The sequence below is a fragment of the Monodelphis domestica genome, chromosome 1 (assembly GCF_027887165.1).
Source record: "Monodelphis domestica isolate mMonDom1 chromosome 1, mMonDom1.pri, whole genome shotgun sequence".
Lineage (NCBI taxonomy): Eukaryota > Metazoa > Chordata > Mammalia > Didelphimorphia > Didelphidae > Monodelphis > Monodelphis domestica.
This window is the reverse complement of record NC_077227.1, coordinates 619,379,384-619,394,715: the sequence shown is the minus strand read 5'-3', so window position 1 is coordinate 619,394,715 and position 15,332 is coordinate 619,379,384. Positions and strand designations below refer to the sequence as shown.

At 35.0% G+C, this 15,332-nt stretch overlaps 1 protein-coding gene across 4 annotated transcripts in view; it reads right to left on the bottom strand.

Moving 5' to 3' along the window:
* Window positions 1-15,332, bottom strand: part of SEL1L2 (SEL1L2 adaptor subunit of ERAD E3 ubiquitin ligase) — a 166,851-nt gene that overhangs the window by 133,430 nt on the left and 18,089 nt on the right. For all 4 annotated transcript variants that reach the window (XM_056813864.1, XM_056813865.1, XM_056813866.1 and 1 more), the window contains exon 2: window positions 13,984-14,039. In XM_056813864.1, the coding sequence (XP_056669842.1) occupies window positions 13,984-14,039 (56 nt within the window). The remainder of the gene's footprint in view (window positions 1-13,983; window positions 14,040-15,332) is intronic.

Genomic DNA, 15,332 nt, shown 5'->3' with positions numbered 1-15,332 from the left:
ACTGGGAAAATCTTCCTGCAGAAGATGCAGTTGAACTGCACATAGCATGTGATTATTTTTTTCTGAATCCTTTCCTTTTGACCTAGAATTGATTCTAAGTATGGGTTCCCAGGCAGAAGAGAGGTAAGGGCAAAGCAATTGGGTTCAAGTGATTTGCTCCGGTCATATAGTTGGAAAATGCCTGAAGCCATATTTGAACCTGTTTTGGTCCTCCCAACTGCAGGCTTGACTTTCTAGCCACTGAGTCACCCAGGTGCACCCAATATGAACATCTAAGGCAACCTGCTATAAATGTTCTTGGTCAGGATGGTAAGGGAGAGAAATCCCCCTCTGCCCTTTGTCATAGGGTACAAGAAATCACCCTTTGCTTCAAGATAAAAAAATCCCCATTTTCTACCCTTTCCAATGAGAAAAATGTCAAAGAATGAGCCCTCTAGAGCTGACATAAAGAACTCCTAGCCTTTGATGAGTTAAAGGAACTACGCCTAGGTGAACTGCATCCTAGATAGTATAGAATGAATGATCCCCTTTATCAGTGATCCTTGGAGAATGAGAGATTTTTCTAAATTGGAGAAGGACATGTTATCCCAATTTTTAAAGAAGGGAAGAGAATAAAATCCTTGTAAACTACAGGCCATGGAGGTTGGCTTTGCTTTCTGGAAAAATTCCAAATTTAATAAAAAAGAGATACTTAGTGACCATATAGAGAAGGAAGTAATGATCACAAATAGTCAGCAAAGCTTCATCAAAACAGACTATGATATTAATTTTACTTCATTTTTGATTAGTATTGGCCTGATAATACTCATGCAATAAATTGGTGTTACTTAAATTTTAGCCAAATATTTGATAAAGTCATTATTATTCTATTCTTTCAGGACAGATAGAATGTGGGGAAGATTGACAATAGGATTATAACCTTATAGAGGCATAGAACTAGAAACATCTTAGAAATCATCAACAAATCATTTTATAGACGAGGAAACTAAGATTCTTAGAGATTAAGCACCATGTTCAAGACACATGATAAATAGAAAAGTCAGGATTTGAATCCATGGTCAGGCAGCTACTAAGTGTCTGAGGTCACATTTGAAGCCAGAAGATGAGTTTTCCTGACTCCTGGCCCTGCCTTCTATCCACTCTACCTCCTACTTACAAATAGGGCTATCCAAAAGTTGACTGTGACATCATGAGAGGGTTAGATTTCCTTTTACTAGATATATCTTCATGCAAAAAGTGAATAAGTGGGAGTAGGTAGGTAGGTAGATGGCTCAGTGGATTGAAAGCCCAGTCGAGGGATGGGAGGTCTTAGGTTCAAATATGGCCTCAGACACTACCTAGTTCTGTGACCCTGGGCAAGTCACTTAATCTCTATTGCCTAGACCTTCCTGCTCTTCTGCCTTGGAATCAGCATACAATATTAATTCTAAGACAGAAGGTAAGGGTTTTCTTTTAAAAAAAATTGCATGGGCACTTATTGGGATGTTGTAGAATATATTTTAAATATATTCTAAATATATTCTAAATATATTCTATCTATATATCTATAATATATTCTAAATATATTCTAAAGTCTCTCAAACCTTGGACTTCTGTGATTGTATCTGCAAACTGGCCAAGGAGATGACATTTATTATTGCAGAAATTATAAATGGACATTTTAAAATGGAATAGTGGTCACAGACAGTCACCATAGTTTTAGCAAGGATTGATAATATAATATTAAATTCAAAATTTTTCTTTGTTACTTGACTATACCTTTGGACAGAATTGGAACTAGTTGAATTGATAGACCTCTAAAGTAGTCATTAGTTGATCAATTTCACCTTGGAAATAGATCTTTACAGACAGGTTATCATTTGTGTATCTTGCAGAGTGGATTCTATTGGACAATAAAGCCTCTGAAATTTGTTCTAACTCTGGGATTTTGTGGTTCTTTTATATGTGTAGTACATAGAATAGATTCCTTTGACTAGATTTTTAGTCCTAGTGATTTGTTTGTTAAATAAGTGTCAGGAGTCAGGAACACCCGAGTTTAAGCCACTTACTACTATATGTAAGACCTTGGGCAAATAACCTTTTTCAGCTGCTGTTTCTTCATCTATAAAATGTGCATAATAATGACTCTTACCTCAGGGCTGATAGGAGGATCAAATGAGAAAACACATGTAAAGTACTTTGCAAGCTTTTAAACATTATGTATATACATATGTATGTATATATATTTTAGCTCTTAATACTGAAATAAGTAGCACTTGTATAAAATTTAATTATTTAAAATGTTAAACAAGAGCATTAAGTTTTTCTATTAGAAACTTCCTTTCAGACTGATACAAATTTATCAGTCTATTTCAATCCAGTTTTTAATTAATTATTTGCCCAGGTAGGCTTGGGTGAATACCGCATATTAAATATCTCCAAGTGAAGACAGAACAATAACTTATTCAAGTTAATTTTTAGAGGTAATTACTAGCTAGGTATGAGTTGCTTAATCTTTCCATCTCCTGTTTAATCACATCCAGATTAATTTGGTTCATAGATCTTACAATCCTGGTTCCCGTGTAATATTGATCTTTACAGCATTGGACTTTACTTTTGTCACCATACATCTAAATATTTCATAAGTACAAGTACTGCTACTTGTAATTATCCTCTGTGCTTCCTCCCCCAGTAGCATACTGGGCACCTTCCAACTTGGCATATTTTTTCTCAATTGAATGAATACTGTTCATGGGTTTTCCAGTGGTTCAGCTTTTGTCAGAACTCTCCACCATGACCTGTATATTTTGGACAATTCTGCATTGCATTGTTCATAGTTTCACTGAACTACACAAGCCCTTCTGCCATAACAAAGCAACGTTCCACAAGGAGATGGGTTGGACTAAATGATTCCTAACGTTCTTTTCAACTCTTAGAATTTATGATTCTATGACATGAACTTTAGACTCACATTTCTCCCCTTTGTTCACAAGGATATTTGTCAAGAAGATATCTTTTATTTAGAGGAGTGGCTTGAGCTAACTCATCTAGAAGGATATATTAAAATAGCATAGCACTTAAGATTTCTTGTAGTATTGTTATTTAACTCAAATTAGGCATTTAACTTTTCCTGAATTTACAACCATATTTATTCAACTCAGTTATAAACTCTTTGAGTAGATATTATATCTCATACTCTTTATTCCTCTTGATATGTTCTTCATAGTAGACATTCAATAATGGAAAGCACCTTTTCCTCCTCCTCCCCTCAAAACTATGGGAAAATCATATAGACAGAGATATGGAGAAAAATAGGAATACTGTTGGCTTCATCTTCAAGTAAGGAATGTTTGTGGAAAACCTGGGTTCAAGGAGCTAAAACAATACCATACTTATTCCTGCTCAGCCCACATCTGAAATTCTGGTACCACATTTCAGGAAGGGTATTGATGAACTAAAGAACATCTGTAAGAAGGCAATTAGGATGGTAAAAAATCTCATGCCATATGAAGATTGGCTAGATGAATTGGGAATGTTTTGCCCTGGAGAGTCTTGGTAGGGAAACAGGAAGAATTATAGCAATCTTCAAGTATTTGAAAACCTGTTTTCTAGATGTAGGATGAGATTTGTCTTACTCATTATTAAAGGGAAGAAAGAGGACCAAGGGATGGAAGTTGAAAAAATGAATATTATGATTAATGAAAGGAAAAATCTTCCTAGCAATTAGAGCTAGCGAAGATAGAATGGATTGCCTCAGGAGGTTCTCTCATTAGTGTTCTTCAAGCAAAGACTGAATGAGTCTATGTTGGATCCTTTGGAGAAGGAATTCTTACTAAAGTATGTTTTGGAATAGAAGGTTCTTGAAATCCCTTCCAACTCTGAAATTCTGTGATTCTACAGAGTATATAAAGAATCAAAGACATAGGGTCCAGTGTGCTGGCACATGGAATCTATGTTCCATGCATGTTTGCATGCCCATGGAAAAAGACTACATAAACATGAACTGAGTTTTTTCATTTGCAGATTTTACACTGCAAATTTAATTTTTACATTGCTTGTTTTAGACTGTGAGTTCCTAGTCAACTACAATAGGAGTGGCTGTATAACTTTTTTTCCCCTGGTAGATGACATAAGTCACAATCCTGGAAAACTCATTGTACGGTTAGTGGATAGTTGTTAGCATATTTGTTCACATTAGAAAATAACTTCTTTTTGTCCTTTCTCTAATTAAACTTATAGCTGTTTCACAAAGCAGGTCTAGCTTTTTCTTCTTTGTTTCTGCCTTTAACATGTTCTTATTGTGGTTGGCTCTCATGGAATTTAACATACACAACTATGAGGTATTAACAGGGCCCCACTATATTCCATATGAACAGAGGAAAGTAAATGAGAAAGGTTGTTTAAAAATACATTGCCCATAAATGCATCCATAATGAAAGTACAAAGATGCAAGCTTTTCCACAAAAAAAACCCTCACCATAGAATAACTGAAAGCATCCTAACTAATAAAAATTATTTATATGCTTTACATTTCTGAACTCTTTTTATTTAAGGACACTAAGGCATTAAATATTAATTCACTCAAGGTCCCCCATTGATATATGGAATGCATTTAGTGTTGCTACACCCACATAGATATCCATCAAAATTCTATTTGTTCACTGTCCTTTAATAGAATCTGGACTTTTAAGATACATATGGACATAATATGGAGAAGCACACAGTGAAATGGTTTCAAATGATATGGAAATATTTAAAATACCTCTTAAAAATAAATATTTATATCTCCTAGTTGGGCTGTTGATATCAATTAATTTTAGTCTGAAAAAGTTAAAAAGAAAATGGGCCAGGTAAGAAATAAAGAGTCATATGGATGTTTTTACAAAATAAATTTCATCCAAATCATATTATAAAATGGGAAAGGACAATAGAAACTGTGGCTTCAGGAAAAACTCACTAGGTTATGCCGGGAGCCACAGGGCACAGAAATTCAGCTCAAGTAAATATTTATCAGGATTGAAGATCAAGAAAAGGTCAGTGATGAAAGTAATAAAATTGGAAGACAGACAGCAAGTAAAGAGAGGTAAACATATATAATAATATGAACCAAGATCCAGAGTCTTGGGTGCTTTTCTACTAACAATTTTAACAACAAAATTTGAAAAGAAACTTAAAAATATAATTTCATTTTACTCTCAGAACAACCTTGGGAGGTAGGTGGTATTATTATGTCCATCTTTATTCCACAAATGAGGAAATTAAGATATGGAGAAGTTAAGTAATTTTTTTTCAGGATAATTCAGCTAACTTTTGAGGTAGGATTTGAATTCAGGTATTCCAGATTCTAGCACTTTATTCACTTTGCTACCTACCTTCTTCACTGAAATCTCTGATTTAGGTCTCTAATCCTTAAGACTATCAGCACTTGCATCATGCCTAGGGCTCTATAACAGCAGAAACAAAAGGTCTTCGGATCCCATGCAAGCATTCAGGTTAACAATATATAAAATATGAGATAGGCTATACATAAAGACACAAAGCAGAGAGGACTTGTTTGAAGTCAACAGATGATAAAAAAAAAAAAGAACTTCTGTCCCTACTACTCTTCAGGAATCTAGAGTTCTCTACTAGAGGTGAGCCCCTCCTTATTAGAGAAAAGCACTTAGAATCAACAGAGAGGTTAGCAACTTTTTCTTCTAGGGAGATCCACATTCTCAGTCACTTATACAAGACTCCAGATTTGTCATACAGCTATAGTTAGCATCCTCTAAAAGGAAAAATCACTTGAGTGCCCAGAGGGTATTTATTCTTTCATGAAGTTTCATAGATCCCAGAATTCATGGACCCAAGAAAGGTCAACATCTCAGTTTGGTCCTCCATCTGCTTCTGGGTTCTTGTGGATCCTTGATCATTGGATCCCATTTCTGCTTGATCAAGGAACTCTTTAGGTTGGCATAATAATAATCCAACAGGTTTGGTCTAGGAATTTCATTGTTTTCCAGGAATTCCTCTGGTTCAAAAAGCTTGATGTAGGATCTCCTTTGCTTGCTCAGGATTTCATCCATCACTTTTCTTTTACCACTGCACGGCTTTTGTTTTTGTTTTTATTGTTGTTGTTGTTTTCCAAGGAGATCCTCTTCACTCCATTGCTGCCTCATCCCCTAACTTATCTAAATACAAGTGATTCTCCCCACCCCTTTCTGAGACAACAAGGGCTGGAATGAACATAATTCTGTAAGGTGTCCATGAGGATATGTAGGCTGTTCCTCTGAAGCTGTGTGTGCCCAATTTGCTTATTTCTGGTCATCTCACTGTGGTTGTTCTTTTCTCTGTGCCTGTCTTTCCCCTTTAAAGGCCAATATCAAGTATGTGACTTATTCACTCCTCCTTAAATATGTTATTAAAGAAAACATTTGTTCTTTATATAAGCAAACATATCTATAATCCAGTGCAACAAGCATTTATTTAAAAGCCTGCCATAAGTCTTTGGGTTAGGTACTAGACCTCCAGTATCAAAAGTAAAACAAAAAGTTGACCCTTAATAATTGATCCAGAAAAAATCTGATATTATTATTTTAAACATTAGATTAAAAGTTAGATTTTACACCTATATGAGATCATTAAATTGCTTCAATCTTTTAATTTTCTTGGTGGCATTTTAAATATTGGAAATATGAAACACTATTAAATATTAGCATATCTAACCTATATGATAGGTAGACCAAGTCAGAGGTTTCTTCACTGTAAAATTTGGGAAAGCAATTCAGTGGCATGTAAATGAGGGAATGATAGCAATAATAAGCATAGATTTTCCATTAATATAGTAAAATGATAATAGAAAAAGTAACATTTGTATAGCACTCAACAGTTTTCAAATTGCCTTACTTATATGGTCTTTTTTGTTTTTCACAACTTTATAACATAGGTCCTTCAAGTTGTATTATTTTAGTTTTACAGATCAGGAAATTGAGGCTCAGAGGGTTAAAAGAGTTGCCATTGGTCATCCAACTAGTAAATATTGGAAGCAGGATTCAAACCCAGATCTTTTTTAATTCCAACTGCAGAAGTTTTTGTTTTTGTTTTTCTAATATATCTCATATTACTCAAAATATTTAATGTGCTTTGAAGATGGTTTTCTGAAATTTTGAGAAGAGTAACAGATGGAATATTATTAGAATCTATATTTATAATTTCTGTATCATCATATAAAAAGATCAGGATAGTAGTTAAATATATAGCTGACTATATTTATTATAATGGAGCTACATGAATTATTAAAAATAAACATAATCAAAATTTTACAACCCAATTTTAGTCACAAGCTTCAATGCGTTCTTTCCCAATTTTTTCAACCACATCTACTGGGAAAATTTTATGATTAGAATTTCATCTTTTCCTCTGTTCCCAGGGTAACTATTAATGGGTAATGAAATTCTCTCCTCCCTAAGAAAAAATCAGAAAGGGAAAAGGGAAGGAGTATTGATAATCCACATATTTTAGAGTCTTGAATAATCGATAAAGGTATATTTTACTGGAAATGTCTTCTAGAGGTTTTATAAAGAGAAGGCAGTTTGATCTTTTGGGACATTACAAAAGAGCCTTCTTTTAAATCTAGCAAATGGTCACAATATGCCTAGCTCCAACATGTGAAATTGCAGAAGAGGCATAGCTCTAAAAATAAATGTTTGCTAAAATAAAGAGGGGTAAAGAAAATTACTTCAATGTAAATTAGATTCTAATGAATTTAATGATATTAAGAAGGCAAGGCATCAAAATTTATAAACAAATCTAATTACCAAATGGAAAACATGGGTTCACTGTGACAACTATATTGGAAACAAATTAAGTCTGTGTCTGGATAAGATGAATGGACTATAGAGCTCAGAAAAAGGCAAATCTGTCCATGTAGAGAGCTAATTTGGATAATTAAATTCCCAAATCCATTTTCCAACTTTTCTTTTAGAGAGGGGGGTGGTCTGAGGTATCTAGATGATTGCTTTGTCATTTTACTTCTCTACTTGAACTGAGTAGATAAACTATCATTAGTATCACTGCATGTTACTTTTCTTTCCATATCCTTCAATCTAGCCAAATTGACCTTTTCTTCCTTCCCCACTCCTTTTCCCATTTATTTGTCTTTACACTAGATATCCTCAGTTCAATGGCTAGAATGTACTCCCCTTTTCAATTTTGTCTCACTGAGTCCCTGTCATCCTTCATGATTCAGTCTGGGTATTACCTTGTATAGAAGAGCAGCTAGGTGATTTAATAAGTATGAATCATCATACGAATTATCAATAGAAAAAAATTTTAAAGTATTTATTAAGCTCTGTGTGCTAGGCACTATGATAACTAAGCTCAGGGGATACAAATACAAAACAAACAAACAAACAAAGAAAACCCAAACTCCAAGATTTAAAGGAGCTTACATTCTAAAAGGAAAAGTCAACATATGTAGAGAAATGATCACCAGAATAGAATTTTTTGTTCTGAGAATTCAAAGGGATGATGAATAGAAAAATAGGGTATTCAGTTGACAAGGCCTTTCTGGAAGCAATAAAAATTTTATTTAATTATATTTCCTAGTACAAGAACAGGGCAGGGAAGGACAGTGGGTGAGAAAATGAGTGAGGGCAGAATTAGGTCTGATGCCTTCTAAATTAGATATGTAGTGAGATCTCACCCATCAAACAATCACATCAGCCTGGATTTACTGTGGCATTTCCCAAGTTTTTCCATGTTGAAGTCTCTGAGTCTGGTCAGAAGGTTGGAAAATAGCTCTATTAAAAAAGCAGGCTGAGACTGGGGCACACTCAGTTAGAATGAGGTCCCATCAATCAGAATAACCTCAAAAATGACAGGACTAGAAGAAACTTTAGAGGTCATCTAGTCTAACTCTAAAGTCTAACCCTAGAGCGGCAACTATGTGTATAGAGCATCAAGTCTAAAGTCAGGAAGACTCATCTTTCCAAGTTCAAATTTGGCCAGAGAAATCTACCAGCTGTGTCACCCTGTACAAACCACATAACCTTATTTGCCTCAGTTTCCTTATCTGAAAAAGGAGTTAGAGAAAGAAATGGTAAACATTCCTAGTATATTTTCCAAGAAAACAGCAAATGGGGTTACAGAAAGTCAGGCATGGCTGAAAAATGACTAAACATCAACCATTTAAACCTCTCATTTTAGTCAATTAGTCAATTAACATTTATCAAATTTCTCTTATGTGTCAAGGACCTCTTCTGCAGCTACAAAGAGAGGTATAAGGTAGTTGCTGTCCCAACCCATAATCAAATGGGTTTAAAAAAGATGAGGAAGAAGTTCCAGAGAAGGGAGAATAATTATTCAAGGTTCCACAGTTAGTAATTAATAAAGTGAGAAAATTCACACAGTAAAGTAGTCTAGATTTGAAATTGATTGTCTTTGTTGTCATTGTCATTCCAAGTCCAAAAGCTCTTTCCACCAGTCCACATGGTCTACCAAATTGTGGCTTATTCACAGTAAATCCTGATTTCTGGATATTACTGACTAAACCATCTGTTCTGTGTGTTGTCTTTTGTTAACATTATTACTCTTCTATTTATTCACTCTCTGCAAGGTGTGAACCAGAAAGGAAGCTAGCTTACAGAGAAAGCAGCTGTACTTAATAGGAGACTGTATATCAGTCAGGGAAATGATTTGTCAAATCTCAGCTTGGAGTAAAATGCCAAGAAATGTAGAATAGTTAAGCCATATCATAAAGGAGATAGGCAACATTTTGGTTTCTGTTTTGTACTTTTTTTCCCAACTAAGACAACATGTATCTTGAGCTTTCCTGGCACTTTGATGGCAACCTTCATCATACAATGCAATATTCAAGGAGTACTTGCTGTGGGACAAAGGGCACAGTCTTTTTACTTACCAGGTTGTATCATGGCATTTTGTAACTGAAGACACTGAGCTGAGACCATAATACCTCTCAAATTTTGGAGTGTCTTTGTTTTTTTTTCCTGTTTTTTTTTTTTAATTTATAACAGATATCAGTGTTCAAACAGAATTTATCAATCTGTCAATCAATATTTGTAAAGTGCCTATTTGTTTCAGGGACTATACTAAGAACTGATTCTAAATAAAATCCTGCCACATTTTACATATGCATATATTCAAGCACAAATATTTAAGATTATTTAATCTTTAAGGAAAACAAAACAAAGATCAAGATGTCTCATAGATTAGAAACTGATTAAAAGGAAAATTTGAAAATTAATGTGCTTCCTTTTGCTTTAAAAATATTTTGGGGGGCAGAGTTAAGATGGTAGCTTAGAAGCAACAAAAGCCAATTTCTCTGTGAAAATCCTTACACACCAATCAAAAACAAAGTGCTTCAAGGGGGACAGAAAACCAAATCCAAGAAGAAAGAGCTGCAGGACACTCCTGGTCTATTCTGTTCTTAAAAGAACAGAGTACCTCCATCCAAGACAGAATACCTTGCTACCACAACTACTAGAAGCTCAGGGCTCTGACCACAGCTGGCAAGGAGGTAGCTAGAGGAGAGAAGCAGAGAAGAGGGCAGGCTGGTAAAAGCCTTCAGTCAACACACCACCATCTTGGGCCTCTGCCTCTGGAAGTTTTGGCTTCAGTGCTCCTTCAGCTTTGCAGATCAGCTCAACTGGCTTAATCTGGTTTATCAATAGTTTAGAGAAGAAGCCTCCAGAGGACAGAGGGCAGAGGATCTCCGTCTCATGGAGCTGGCAGAAAACCAGAGGAGGAAGGGGGCAGAGTAAACAGAGAGCCAGGCTCAGCAGCAGGATAGAGTCATGGGTCTCTCCTGCTTGATCCAACCTGAAAGGTACATAGACAAAGTCAAATTCTCTGGTATAAGGGAAAGATCCAAAACCCCTCTTCCACCTACTATGCATATATATATATATATATATATATATATATATATATATATATATATATATACACACACATATAGTAGGAATCCAACTGACTGGGATCCTAGGGTGAAGGCTGTAACCTCTGTTGACAGAGTACCTTGGTACCACCACGAGAAGCTCAGGGCTCTGACTGGGCAGCTAGCAGAAAGGAGTAGAGAGGAGGACTGAGGGTAACTACCTTCAGCCACCATACCTTCACTTTTACCTAAAGCCTCTACTGGCAGCTGGGGAAGATCTTGTCCTTAGGGTACATTAATATAACTGGTCAGCTCCATCAGCCTAATCAATTAATCACATTAGCACAGTTAAGTACATTAATATAACTGGTCAGCTCCATCAGTTAATCAGCTGAGCAGAGAAGAAGCCTTCCCCCTCCCCGCCCCCTTCAGGACAGAATAGACCCAACCCACAGATCCAACAAATAAACAGAGGAGAAAAAATACAGCCAATGATGGGGGGGAGGGAGGAAAAAGAAAAATAAATGAGTAAACAACAACCAAAAGAAAAAATAAATTACAATCGACATCTTCTATTTAGGTAATGAGCAAAGAACAAATGGAAAAGAGGAGGACCAAAGAACACCAAGAAAAACTTTAGGAACTCTAGAGAATTAGACACAGGCTTTGGAAGAACTCAAAACACAATTCAAAAAACAATTAAGAGAGGCTGAAGAAAATTGGGAAAGGCACTTAAAAAAGCAAAATAGGTCATCTGGAATCAGAGGCAAATGAACTAAAACAAGAAAATGGTATATTGAAAGCCAAAACTGACCAGCTTGAAAATGAGGCAAAGAAAGCAAAAGGTAAACACAAAGAAAAATAAATCAAAGGGAAAAAGAGGATCAAAAAGTAAGGGATGAAATTCAGTCTTTAAAAATTAGAATTGAACAATTAGAAGCAAATGACTTCACAAGGCTGCAAAAATCTGTAAAATGAAATCACAAGAATGAAAAAAATTGAGGAAAATAGGAAACACCTCATCAATAAAACAATAGACCTGTAAAATAGATCCAGGAGAGACATTTTAAGAATTATTGCACTACTTAAAAATCATGACCAAAGAAAAAGCCTGGTCATTGTTGTACAGAAAATTATACAGGAAAACTGCCCTGATATTCTTGAACAAGAGGATAAAGTAGAGATTGAAAGAATCCACAGATCACCTCCTGCATTAAATCCCCAACTGACAATGCCAAGGAATGTTATAGCCCAAGTTGAAGAACTTCCAGACCAAGGAAAAGATATTACAAACTGCTTAAAAGAAACAATTCCAACATCATGGAGCCACAGTCAGAATTACATAGGACTTGGCTGCATCTATACTGAAGGACTAGAAGAAATGGAAAATAATATTCCAGAAAGCAAGGGTACTGGATCTACAAAGAAGAATCAACTACCCAGCAAAATTGACTATATTCTTGCAGGGGAAAGTAAGGCCATTAAAAATAGAATATTTACAAGCATTCCTGAAGAAAATATCGGGCTTAAATAGAAAAATTGATGCCTAAATACAGAACTCAAGAGAGCCACCATAAGGTAATTAAGAAAGGAAAAAAAATAAGGGACCCAATAAGTTTAGAAGATTTATGTTCTAATATGAAAAGATGATATTGGTAACTCTTAAAAAATTTTATTGTCATCAGGGTAGCTAGAAAAAGTATATGTAGATTTTACAGTGATAAACTGTATAGGATGATATGTCAAAAATTTTGTGTAAAAAAGATGATACTAAGAGAAATGGGAAAAAAGATAAAATGGGTTAAATATATTTTTCATGAAGAAGTGCACAGGGGATAGGGGGAGAAGACTAATCCAATGGAAGGGAGGAAGAGGTTGGTTAAAGGTAATACTTAAATCTTATACTCATTGAAATTGGCTCAGAGAGGGAAGAATAGTCAGATCCATTGGGACAGATAATTTTATCATGCTTTATAGAGAAGCAGAAGGGCAATAAATGGACTGATGGGGAGGGGAGCAACAGTAGGGAGGGAGAGGTTTGGGGGTCAATTAAAAGGCACTGTAGTAATAGAGGAATTATAAGAAGGATGGGGTCAGGAAGGGGAATAAGATTAGGGAGGGGAAAGAGGGGGAGACTGACTAAAACATAAAAGTTGGAGGGGAGAGTAAGAGGGTTAAGAGAAAAGGAAGAATCATGGGAGAAAGTCAAAATAGAGAATACACAGACAATCATAACTGTGAATGTGAATGGGATAAACTCATCCATAAAAAGGAAGTAGATAGCAGAATGGATTAAAAATGAGAATCTCATATGTTGTCTACAAGAAACACACGAGACAGGTAGACATACACAGGCTAAAGGTAATAGAGTTGGTTTGTTACTTTGAGGACAAACTCTTTAAGCATGACTTTTTCAAGACTTTCTATAATCCCTATCTATATCTACCTTTCTTACTTTATATCTTATGCTTCCCTGAATAAGGGCTACATTCTAGCCAAATTCTATTGTTCATTATTTTCTGAATATAACCCTTTGTTCTCTTACCTTCACTCCCTTCTTTTCACTTTTCCTTATTCTTGGAATACCCTCTCCCCCTTTCTGGCAACAACTGTTTCTGTCAAAATCCTACTCATCCATTCAAGGCTTACCTAGGAGACTACTTCCTTCTTGAGGACTTTACAGGTCACTTCTGTACCTCAACTCCCCCATAGCCTCCCAGCTAGTCATAATTTCTCCTCCCTCTTATTTATCATAGTACTTTGTATCTGTTTATGGTGCTTATCACACTGTACTTTTCTAACAATCTTCTCTTTCAAGTTATAAGTTATGTGAGGCAAAGAATCATTTTTTAAAAATCAATTTTTGTATTCCTCAAAGCATTCACCAAGATACTAATAGGTATTCAGTAAATGCTTGTAGAATAAATGACTATTGAAATCTTTTAAAAATGAATACAAAAGATAACTGTTATAAGTGAGTATCCTTCAATAAACTGACAAGAAGGAATCAACTTGGTTAGTCAGTACTCCTTATTTTAGTTCAAATGTTTATATTCTTAAAACTTTTGCATCAGTTAAAAAATCCATGAACTTTTAAGAAGTATGTCAGTCACTGGAAAGATATTTACCTGTTTGGTAACATTTTTTTCTTTCTGGTTTTTTTCTTGTTCTTCTGCTTCTGTATCTGCAAGAGGAAAAAAATCAAAATTTAAGAATATTTTAAAAAGAAATTTTTAGTGGGTAACAATATTGCTATAAAAACTTATTTTCTAGAGAATATTCAGAAACCATGAATAACAAGTTAGAAATAATTTTCAATTAGTACATGCTAATTTATTATGAGATGATTTCTTCACTAACTTCTTTTTTTCTTCACTAACTCCTTTTTTAAAGGTATAACTCATCACTGAAGATACCTTTAACCTTTTGATTTTGCATTCTGAAACTGAATTAACAGCATAAAAGATTACTGATAATAATAGGACCAATTCTGTTGATCAATTTTTTTAGGTTGGAGATGAAATAAATAGGGACAATTTAATTTACAAAGTACTAAAATATGGTATTGGGGGTACAAACTTTTATCTTTATAAACTCACCTTTCTTTTGAAGTCATAGCATTAAATAATTTAATCTTAGGAATATATATTTGAGATTGAATCACATTTTGGACTTCAAGAGAAGTATACAACAACCTAGTTATAAAAAATAAAGACATCTGTCAGGTGATCCTGACAAACATTTGGGGGCACCAAAGGGGTGGGGAGAATGAGACATGGTGAGAAGGATGACAAACATCGGGAGGGTCATTGAAGCTTAGCAACCAGAGGGGAGGTTTATTGGTCACAGCTAGTATTTTATAGAGAAAGTGACTTTAAGCTTTTTACATGGAAAATGGTTAGTAATGATTTACAATTTTAGTGCAATGACTTAGTTTACTTCACTGAAGCTTAGACAGAGTTTTCTATAGGATAACACATTACAGGTAAATATGTAACCATCTAGTCCAGATTCTCAGGGAAATATTTACTTCAGTGGGTTTGTCAAGAACAGCCAGGAACAGTAAAAAATTTATTAGGTGCTTTAGTTGAGATCATATGTACCTGGCTCTAGTTAGCTGATGACTCTGGTTTTATTGAGGGTCTAGTCTCACTACTGGGGGATACATATGCTCCTTTTTAATATATATTTAACAACAGAAAGCAAGGTAAGTACATGTATGATTTGTATGAATTGTGTAAGGCCAGAAAGCTAAAATTCAATTCTATTTGATTAGAAATGGAACTTTTGAAATTTGATTTTTTACTAGGGCTTTTTTTGGAGTGTCTTTCAGGGTATGCTGATTGTGCTGACCATAGTGGTTTTTCATAGGAAGATGAAGAAAAGTTCTTTTGCAAATCTCAGTGGCTTCAGTTTGAGAGCTGAAAACGTTTATTGCTCTTGCCCAGGGTACCTGACCTTGAATCAGGAGGCCCAG